This window comes from Lolium perenne, chromosome 2 (genome assembly GCF_019359855.2).
Source record: "Lolium perenne isolate Kyuss_39 chromosome 2, Kyuss_2.0, whole genome shotgun sequence".
In the NCBI taxonomy this organism is placed as follows: domain Eukaryota; kingdom Viridiplantae; phylum Streptophyta; class Magnoliopsida; order Poales; family Poaceae; genus Lolium; species Lolium perenne.
Window position 1 is genome coordinate 299,400,531 of NC_067245.2, and position 11,367 is coordinate 299,411,897.

At 43.0% G+C, this 11,367-nt stretch overlaps 1 protein-coding gene across 12 annotated transcripts; it reads left to right on the plus strand.

Annotated features, from left to right (window-relative positions):
• The first annotated feature begins 2,015 nt into the window (after positions 1–2,015).
• LOC127336047 (ABC transporter I family member 1) lies at positions 2,016–10,601 on the plus strand. 12 transcript variants are annotated; one of them, XM_051362797.2, is made up of 6 exons: positions 2,016–3,262; positions 4,524–5,182; positions 5,280–5,348; positions 8,700–8,746; positions 8,848–9,242; positions 9,983–10,601. In XM_051362797.2, the coding sequence occupies exon 1, from the start codon at positions 2,239–2,241 to the stop codon at positions 2,911–2,913; it is 675 nt and encodes a 224-aa protein (XP_051218757.1). In that variant the 5' UTR covers positions 2,016–2,238; the 3' UTR covers positions 2,914–3,262; positions 4,524–5,182; positions 5,280–5,348; positions 8,700–8,746; positions 8,848–9,242; positions 9,983–10,601. The 12 variants fall into 12 exon arrangements, with proteins under 12 accessions (XP_051218757.1, XP_051218753.1, XP_071682866.1 ...); XM_051362793.2 differs by having other exon boundaries at positions 4,524–5,348; XM_071826765.1 differs by having other exon boundaries at positions 4,524–5,348; positions 8,848–8,916.
• Positions 10,602–11,367: the final 766 nt, after the last annotated feature.

Consider the following 11,367-nt stretch of genomic DNA (forward strand, 5'->3'; position numbering starts at 1 on the left):
ATTACGATTGTACTTGTGTTTTAGTGTACGTGTACTCGGACTTGGACTTCAGTGTAGTTGTACTTCACTTTTATGTACTTTACAAACTTTTTTTTTTGCGGTGATGTACTTTACAAACATCAATTTGTAGTGTACTCATATTTTTGTATTTCGGTGAACTTGTAAATATGCCCGCTCTAAATTTTGGAAGTACTCCCGCAGTGAACTTCAAAGTACAGCGGTGCTGCTCATGGAAGTACGCCCATGTGTATTCTGGAGTATGCTTGTGTTGCACTTAGAAATACACCCACGTTGCACATTGGAAGTACCATTGCCTGAGAAACGCTCCACGAGCGGCGTGTGTCAGCATATATAGGAGCCCATGCGCCTCTTGGCATGCAAGCATTTCCAGGGTCTTCGAGTCATTGCTGCCAGGAAACACAAGTGATGATGCTCGCATAAACGCTCCTTGAGCACTTCTAGCGATCACAACCACAGCCCCTTGCCCATTGTTTTTTCCCACGGTAGCGTCGACATTGATCTTCACATGACCCTGTGGAGGTGGGATCCAACAAGGTGCATTAGCTGTGATAGCTATAGGCAAACCTTTCTTCTCTTGTCTTGTTTCTTCAAATCTGCAAGGGCCGTGATGAAATTCTGCACAAAATAATGCGCAGACAAAGGACTCTGTCAATATTTTTGTGAATGACTTTTCTCCTGGCATGCCAAATCACCCAAAGAGTCACAAACAGTGTGACCTGATCATCACTATTCAGGTTTCAATTATATTTGCTATCCAAGCTCTAGCGTCCCTTTCGTGAGTGGCACTCATGTGTTCCACGATCCCTTCATCAATAAGAGTCCACACACTACGGGCCATGGCACAATCCAGCAAAGCGTGTCGCCAAGTGTCGACATCACCGTAGAGTTGGCAATGATCCGTATCCGCCATTCCTCGCGGTGACGAACTTCATTCGTCGGCATCGAATGTTTCAAGAGCCTCCACAAAAACAGGCGAATCTTGGCTGGCACCCGTGTTCTCCATAGAGACTTCCAATTTCGGGCTATCTTCTCCCGTTTGAGCTCGTGACTCAAATGTCTAGCCACGCCTCCCTCTTATCCCTTGTAGCGATCAACATGGCTTTTTATTAGTGGCAGCTGGTTATTTTTGAGGGAAAAAATACCAAGGGGGACCATCTCATAAATTGGGCTTGATAGGCCCATTACCCACACATACGGAGTATATGCCAAAAGCACCCTCTAGGGGATTTCTTATACACCGACCAAGTCGACGCGTACCGCGCGCCGCACACCCCCGCGTCTGGTACGGGCCGACCTAGGTCGGGTGTTGGGCCAGTTGGCCGTTTCTTTTTTTAGTCATTTTTCTGTTCTGTTTTTTATTTCTGTTTTTTTTCTTTTCTATTTTTTCTTGTAGGATTTAAAAATGTTAAAATTCAAACAAATGATAAAAAATAAATAAGTTGAAATTTTTGTAATTAAAAAATGAAAATTGTTCAAATCTAAAAATTTCTCAAATTTGAAAATTGTTCATATGTAAAAACTGTTCAAATTTGAAAATTGTTCATTTCTAAAAATTGTTCAAATTTGAAAATTGTTCATATCTAAAAATGTTCAAATTTGAAATTTGGTTTGTTCAATAAAAATATACAACTTTTAAAACTATTCAAATTATGATTTTTTGAATTATTCAGATTTTGAAAATCCGTTCAAATTTTAAAACTGTTCAGATCTAAAAATTGTTCGAGTTTTAAAATTGTTCATATTTCAAAACAATCGCGAATTTTTTTTTCTAAAAAACGTTAGATTGTGAAAAAGAAAATATTAGTAACAGAAAAGAAACAAAAAAAAGAAGAAAAAAAGAAAAAACCGTACCTGAGGCTAATGGGCGGAGGCCCAGCCTACCCGACCTGGTCGCTGGACCAGGTCGGCGTATTGCAGTTTCCCTCTCCTCACCCCACACAGCATATGCCCATAGGCCCAGCCCGAATCGCCCGTCGCGCTGCCTGTTCGGCCGAAACCACACGGCACGGCCCAGCCTACGTTTCTTCCCCACTTTAACCTCTCCGCGCGCCGCCGCCGCACTACCACGCACGCCGCCGCCGCCAGCACGCGCCAATCCCGCCCGCCGCCCGCCGCTTCCCTCGCGGTCGTGTCTCCACTCATACTTCACGCGCAGCGGCCAGATCCCCTCTTGCCCCTTCCCGTCCTACGCCGCTCGCGAGCCACCATCCACCAGAGATGCCGCCCCTGACGCCGCCGCCGCCGCGCCTCGCGCTGCACGCCGTTTCCTGCATGCGGAACGCGCAGACGGTGCTGCGGGACATCAACGTCAGCATCCACGACGGCACGGCGCTCGTGCTCACGGGCGCCAACGGCTCGGGCAAGACCACCTTCCTGCGGATGCTGGCGGGCTTCTCGCGCCCCTCCGCGGGCGAGATCCTCTGGAACGGCCACGACGTCACCTCCCCGGGCGTCTTCCAGCAGTACAAGCTGCAGCTCAACTGGATGTCGCTCAGGGACGCCGTCAAGGACAAGCTCACCGTGCTCGACAACGTGCAGTGGTTCGAGCTGCTCGAGGGCAAGCACGGCAGGGCCGCGCCCGCCGTCGAGCTCATGGGGCTCGGCAGGCTCGCCAACGACAAGGCCAGGATGCTCTCCATGGGCCAGAGGAAGCGGCTGCAGCTCGCCAGGCTGCTCGCGGTCGACCGACCCATCTGGCTCCTCGACGAGCCCTCCGTCGCGCTCGACTCCGAGGGCGTCAGGCTGCTCGAGTACATCATTGCCGAGCACCGCAAGAAGGGCGGGATCGTCATCGTCGCCACCCATTTGCCCATTCAGATCGAGGATTCAATGTCGCTCAGGCTCCCGCAGAGGTTCCCCCGGAGGAAAACATTGGTTGATCTTGTGCGTTAAAAATGTACTTGTTGTATCTTTTTAGTAATTGTTCTTCTCCACTCATGCAACTTAGTTCTGATGGTGCAATTTTTGTGACACTTTTTTTTCTGGGAAAATAAGAACATAGTATTCGACATGTCAATATATATGCTGCTGCCCTCTTTGCTCACATACTTACTGCATTTTGGAGATTTATGCTGATTGTTTGACTTTTATGCGTTTTATCCCTTCATGCAATTGCCATCTATCTGGTGGTAGAATCTTCTGTTCCATATTGAGTTTCCAGCAGATTTAATCATGACATGCGTCGTATTGACCTGAAGCTTGAATTGGGCGGAGAGCTGATCAAATTTGAATCTCTTACAAGGTACTAATGGTTTGCTGGTTTAGGAATTATGAATATACTCCGTAATCTGTATGCATCCAAACTGCATTGTTCAAGTATTGTTAGACTTTTGTCCTGATTTTTTAATAGTTAATATTTACGCTGATAGTCTGATACCATTTACGATGTTACATCACGTCTTTGTCTAGCTATTGTTACGCTGATAGTCTGATACCATTTCCGATGTTACATCACATCTTTGTCTAGCTATTGTTAAAACTTGTAATCTTTGACTGGTATACTGTACATTTTAACATGCTTTTGTTCTGTTAAAATTAGGAAACCACTGCTAGCCTACTGAATCGAGCACGTCATCTGTACATCTCTAGAAACTTAGCAACCAGTTGAAGTGTCCAATTGGTATTATGATGACAAAGGTTGAATAAGATGATTTTCTTTATCACCATTTGTATTTTCATAATCAACTAGCGAAGTACAATTGGAATCAAGCAAGGCTATTTGTACCCCTTCAGCAAAAATGATGCTACTTGTACTGGCTGTCACGCAGATGCAGTATCCTGCAAATTGTTATTTACACGGTTTAAAACCCTGTTCAGAAAACAGGAACTACTAGAAGTGTTCTATAGTTGTTTCTTTTGTCACTGGAACCGTTTGTGAATTGCTCACTGAGATGGAACCTGCAAGCACATTAGCATGACGATAAAATGTCTCCCGTAGAATGTAATAATCATCTGAAGCTTTCTAATAATGTCAGATCAGCAATTCAGCTTGCATATTTTGCATCCATGGACTTAGTAGTGATGCCAAGATAGTGTTTTTTCACTACTGCCATGTGTACTTTGTTGTTTGATGCTTCCATTTGTTCATGTCTACTGGAGAAGTTTCTCAAGGAAATAGCTTGGTTTGTCGAGCTTATAAATGCACCAATGTTGATATTTCCGTGATATGTTCATTTTTAAAAGCTGTCCATTCTATTGGCTGCTGCGAACGAGATTGTATCCTCTTACACTATTTTACAAAATTAGGCAAATCTTTCAGTGATCTGTCTTTTGTACAGAAAATAGAAAGAAAAAGAAGCAGAAGCTAGGCTTACAAGATTTGCTAAATGCAAGATAAATGTAAAATCTTAGCGATATCATACATTGCTATAATATATTTATATGATCTCCATCTGAATCTTGAGTAACGTCATCTTGCTGGTAGCAAGTTTGAATCATTTGGCGCAGTATGCATTCTGTATACTAGGCTAGCCTGTGTTAACTCTGGTACTACACTGGTGCAGGCTGTAACAAGGGATCACTGAATGGTGCGCTGATAAGTCCCAGGGACCATTGGAGAGGTACTCTGACCCCATTCTGCAAGTAGCTGGCCCACTATTCAAGACAAGGTGTTAAGCCACTTCTCAGGCCAGCACTGAGCCACCAATACTACATAAATGCACTCTGGTCTTTTGCTGTATTTTGTTTGGTTGTTAGTTACTTTCTCTCTAGTTCCCCATCTACAGGATTTCAAGCGTGGATCCTGTTTACAAGGGATCAGGATTGGAGATTGATTTTTATAGTGCAAATGCTCAGGTCTAGGCCAGATCCTTGACAGCTTGATTTTTTTTTGTAAATGAAATGACATTTCTGTGCCTGGAATTCATTATAATCTGAACCTTCTGGTTCTATACAGTTGAGGTGAAAGGATTCTGTCACCATCGTCTGACTGAAGATTATATTGTTCATGCCTTGTTACTGCCGTGTTTGAAGGAACAAGTGTTAAGATGACTGTTAAAATTGCCAAGGCTAAACGGAGTATTTTACGATGCCTTATAGTGCTTTTGATAGATGACGAGTAAGGCAGTATTTGATGTTTGTATGATTGATATGAAAAAGAGCAGAGCATCTTGTAAGAGTGACATATTCTCTTTTGGATTATTAGTTTACTCTGTACTCACAGGTATATATTAGTAGGAGGTAGATTTGAATTCTTTCCATAATGATTTATATTTTTGGCAGGGCGTCAATCTTAATTGTGTTTGATTTGTGATGGGCAGAGAACTCCAACCTATTTATACGGAAAAAAGAAGCTTGAGGATCCAATGATACACAAGTTTAAGTACCAGGTTAGCATATGAACATGCCTTTCTATTTCCAACTTCTGCAATTTCATGCTGCAGAGTTACTTATGGTTCCACTTTCATATTACCTGTCCCAAAGTACAAGACCTTCTGGTATGCTATTTCAGCCTACCAAAATGCCGTATACTTTGGGACAGAGGAAGTATATATTATCATGGAACATGGAAAATTACTAGTAAACTAGAACAGGAATGAAAATGCAGACTAACCTCTCAAATTTTTTTTTTTTCGCGAAAACGCAAAAGACTTGCGTTTCGATGCATTGATAGATAGAAAGAAAGTTTATATGTACATGTCCATGAGAGGACGAACACCCCGCACTACAACTCGACCCAAGAAAGGAGACCTAGTCTAGGGGAGGAGCTGGCGGACACCCTGAGCTCCCGCGTTCGCCCACTGTCGCGCTTCGGTCTTGATGTCGCCGAGCAAGGAAGGCACTGAAGGCTGTGCGTTGTCAAAGATCGCAGCATTCCGGTGCTTCCAGATCCACCACGCCGTAAGCATGATTATCGACGATGTACCACCTCCCAAGCGCTCTGAACCACCTCATCGAACCCGTCAAGCCGCAGCCAGAAACGCTCGAACTGGAACCTTCTCCGCCCTCCCGACTGTGTGGTGCAGTCAAGGAGGAGGGGGCAGTGATCCGCCACAACCGTCGCCAAGCAGCGCAGACTGCAGCTACTATGGAGTCCCTCCCAATCCACGGTGGCAAATACCCGGTCAAGCCGAACCAGAGTAGGGGTCCCGCGTTCATTTGACCAAGTGTAGCGCCGTCCATGCAGGTAGATCTCCTTCAGCTCACAGTCGTTCAGGAAGCGGCGGAATCGTCCAATCATCCTACGGTTAAAGTAACCTCTCAATTAATTGAGCCTGTTTTTTCTTTTCTTGAGAGCGGAATAGTGTTTTGAGTTATGGGGTGGTTTAATTCAAAGCTGGAGTAGAAGGAATATGACAATGATACCTAGAGTATATTTATGGCATAAACAAATGTTTGCAGGCATTCAAGTGCCATGTTGATTTAGCTTTAAAGCATTACCTAAAAATGGAACTTTATAGCTGTTAGTGCTTACGAAAACAGGCATGGGCCCATAAATATTGCCAAGTTAAATTGTTCATCATACCTGCATCTGGTTAGGATTCTCTTTAAAGACTGTCTCTGACCACATCAAACATTTAATCTCAGAATTGAAATCCTATTCCGTTCCTTAAAGGAACACACATGCACGCACAGATGACCTTATTAATAGACATACTAATGTGAAAAGGCGTAGTGAAGTGCTTGATCGACCAATAGTCTAGGAGTGAGACATGGGGGCATAGCCATTATGTATTGCTGCCAGTACATTGTCTCTCTAGGGCATACTATAATAACTGCAATCACTCTGATGTACTACTAAATGCCATTCTGCTTTAGGACAGGAAGCTTATATCACAAATATAATATGGGAATATGTTCTTCTACTTCAACCATCATAGCAATACAAAGACCAAGTGTGTACCACATGTCAATGTGGAATTATTGATCTACTGGTATAATGTTGTATGGCTTAGGAGACAATATCTTGCATGTGTTTATCTAATTAAAATTGAGTATCCATGGTGAGATGAAACCATCAGGAGTTTGTTCGACAAACATGCAATGTTAACTTTGTTTTATTGTAGAGTTTCTGTAAGGTTTACTACAGTCGGTTTGTGTATAATGTTGCATTGATTGTGACATTGACACATGAGTTAGGAGGTGGTGTACGTATATAAAGTAAGAGAGAACTGTTGAGAAGTTATTAAGATTGACGATTCAGGATTGTGGCCCCGATGACAGTAATGCTAGGCAGGGAAGGCAACCACATCTTCTGTTCTACTAGTCTATTATGAACAAAGGAAAGAAGGACGTGTCATGATAATTAGGAGCTACTTGTCATGCACGACGTCCATGGATTAACTTTATGGAGAGGAAGATGCCATGGTGTTCCAATTTGATGGAGAAACGACTAATTTCACTTTCTAGATTTATTTCTCTTCTCCATGATTGCTTCAATTTGAGAAAAGGGGAAAAATTTATCCATTCGAACAAGTTGGTTGCTCTTGAATGATGGATATCACCATCATTGTGGTGTAATGTTAGGGTTGATTGGAGGTTTCTCTTTCCGAGAGATTGGTATGCCTAGCCTACCACACTATAGCCTATCATGCACTTGCATTCCTGACCTGGAAATTTCCATTGTTGTTTGCAAAACGTGCACGCCAAGCTGTATATATAGCTTTTCTCAAAAGGGAAAATTAGGGAAATAAATAAACAGTACTAAATGCCAGTCCATTGAGGGAGAAAGATAGTGTATATCTAGGTTGCTTAATCTGGTACACAGCTCTGGGCTCTGGGAATACACCGATAATAGACGTTCATTAATACTCATAGGCAGCCTTCTTGTTAATATATGGTCATCAATGACTATCATGGGGCGTCAGAGAATTTCCTATACCTATATTTCTACTACATTACATGATATCTTCCTAGTGTGCAAATATTATTTTCATGTACAACTGTGCATTGAATGTTTAAGTAAATAGTACTTGGATGGCAGGACAATTAACATAGTAGAACATATGAATGAAAAATCAATTGACTTTCACTTACATTGTAAACCATAAGTGTACAATTAAACCACTTGCACATGTTTGTGTTTAGAAAAAACAACGGGCTGGTAAATGTGGCAAAATAACAATGTTTAAAACTGACCACAAAAAAGAAACCAAAAAATAAAAACAGGTCTGGACTAGCTGTGACCTAATTCAAACAGATGGAAATTATAGGCCTGGAAAGTTATAAAAATAGCATAATGATGTGAACGATTGAATATATAGGATGGTCGAAGGAAAAAAAAGGAGTGGATCAATTAAGCATAGAAGAGCAATTAATTGATTAAATTTTATTGCATCTGCAGATTGGTTTGTGGGAATCATTGCTTCAAAAGCATGCTGTCAAACCTGAAGATGCAATATCACTGAAAATATACATGTTTGACTATTCTTATTACTGTTAAATATTACTTATAATAAGTACATCACTGGCAATCATTTGTATAGTATAATTTTTATCGTGTTTATATATGATATCTTTCTAATTGTTCTTCTCCAGTTATGCAAATCTGGTCTAGGCGCTGTCATTATTAGAATTTGCATGAAAAGTGCATACTTTCTTTTAATTTTGTTTAAAACAGGAGCCTAAATATCCTTACATAAAAAAAGAAGCCTGCGCATATGAAGATGCTCTTTCTCATATCCACAAATGATCTTTGCTGTCATTTTACCTGTGCACAAATGCATGACTGACTTTTTCAGATCACACTAATGTGCTGCGTGAGCGAGCAACAGCTGGTGTTTCAGTGGTTGATCTTACCAACCCAAATCTTCAAGTTTTCTTTATAAATCTTCTGGACTGCTACTTCTGATGTCTGACCAATGTTAAACTATTCTTTGTCTTGTGCAGAGGGACCTGTACGTACTGGAGCATTCTGTAGCGGTACCCAATAACTAGCAGATACGTTCGTCCAATCAGGTTAGCCTCTGGTAGTCCCCAGATCAATTAATTCTGGTTTGTCTGTAGAATGTGGCAATTTTTACGCGTGGTAAATGCAGCGTCCTTTTGAACATTCGTGTGAGAAGTTGTTACAGTTAGGAAGTCCCATCAATCATGTTGCTGAAGTCAGCTGTAATGGCATGAGAAGAAGGTTTCTTGACAGTACATGGAGGAAGGGTGCTTAAATGGGAGGCAGGGCCCTGCTGGGAAAAATAAGGGGAAGGGGAAAGGGATAGAGAGATTTCAAAGAAGTCATAGCAAAAGCCAGCAATAACTTCCCAACACATAACCAGACAAGTAGCTAAGTAAGTCAAGTGCTCATGATCAAAGTGAGTCTGCAGTAATGGTATATTATAGTTTGTTTAATTATGTATGCTTGCTTGGATTGCCACATGGTTTCCTTTATTTGAGGCTGTGCTAGAGCCAAAAATTCAATCTGATCTCTTAAAAAGGTTTTGGGGGTGCACTATGTTCTCCTGTCCAAGCCATTAGTGAGATGGGAGGCTACTGATGCCTTCACCATAGTTTACTATGACATTGCACAACCACATCCCGGTAAAGAATTATCGGTTTGGAAACCGAGCGGGAAAACTGAACTTGAATTGATGAACTGTAACCTAGGAAGAAAGGTGACCAGCTGGTACATACATGGACAAGCCAGCGTTAACTGGCCAAATTCGAAATCTGATTTGTGTACCGCTCTCATTACTGGAACGGTCCAGGGCCTGGGTATTTCAAAATCATTTGGTAGGGCCTTGTATTCTTCCCTCTACCGGGTTTTCGAATCATTGGGCACGCCACAAGGTATACTAGTTGTATCAGAAAGAGTACTACCAATGAAATCTACCAACCAACCCATCTTGGTTGAGGAGCTAACAGTTGACTCCCTAATAAATGGCAGATCAATCACTAGAGATGCATACTAATCGATGGTGTTGTGATTTGGAAGAAGCGTACTTAAACAAAGACCTTGGATTGGAGGGTGATAGCTGGCTCTGTCTGGGACCATACTTGTAAATGTGCGCTTGTCTTGTTGCTTGAGCAGGTCAGGCGATCGATCATGGCCTGGGTGATATGGGTCCATCCATACACGCACGCACGTATGCCATGCCGGGAGAAGGATGCAAGGTGACAGCGAGTAGGACGAGCCAGCAGCCCAAGTTGCGACATGTAATCTGGCAGAGAAGTTTCGTGCGAGGCGAGTAGTATGTTGATCGGGCCAAAGCACACGAGGCTGTGATAGATACGAGTCCAGACAGTAGCGTCGAGTCCTGGCAGATGGCGTACTCAGTCCTTCGTTTCTGCTCCCTCCATGGAACGATGCTGACGAGTTGCTCCATGCATGGCGCTTGACCGGCTCTGGGACTGATGTGTGATTGTGTGTGGGAAGACTTCCATGAAAGTACAACAGACGGCATGAATGAGCTGAAATAGTGTTGAAAATTCTGAATTGGGGAGCTGAGAACAGTTACAAGTGGCATGTGTATATTTCTAATTGTTGATGCATTTACGAGACAATTTGACTTATGGATGCATGTATTTACCTATATTGATGGAGAGCTAGATGGATTGACCTATGTGGGTAGGCATTGATCATGTGAGATGGATTGACTTCTTCCAAGGAATTCATTCATTTATTTAAAAAGGTCTACGGTTGACGTACAGTGTGGGAGAGTCTTAGCAGTGGCGACCAGTTCAACTCCCCGTACGTTTGTCAATGCATGCCCACAGAATTCTGCAAACTTTGAGCAAGTCATCAGGAGTCCCACTATCAAGGGGCAGCCCCGTGACAAGATAGTTGGTTGAACACATGAATCAAGTCAAGTCAACCCGGCTAGTCAAGTAAGACGAAATTAATAAAGAACTAGTAATACACCCATCAATTGTGATGAGAATTTGACCCTTTTCGCCCTGCAATGCACGGCCGGAGTTGAACACGGTGGAATAAGGCGATATCGGGTTGCTATGGGTGGGATGAGTTGGCGAGTGTAAGCTCCGCACTACAGAGCCGGCGACGCTTGCGGTGTCGTATCCCTCCTCGGGCGCGGTTGTGGGTCTGCTCTCCATGCGGGGATTCCGGGTGAAAACCCAAGTCCGATCTTCAAACTCAGCGCTGGCGGGTGCTATGTGTCATTACCCTCTATATTCGCGGATTTTGTTGGTTGCAGCTTTGATGATTCCTTGATCCTGACGTGAAGCTTCTTCGGCTTTGGCGGGGGATGAGCTCAGAGTCTCCTATCTTTTACATGTGAACGTTCTCGGTCCTCGCTATCCGCTAGGCAGGATTGGCGCTTTGCGAACTAGAGCGAGAGGCAGGCGGCCCTCTCCAACAATAGTTTCGTCATCACCTTGTATAAGTTTAGCAGTTTGTGGCTTTTTTTATAAAGGTGTGTCTAAGTCTTAGTCAACTGAGATTTAGCTTATGTCTCA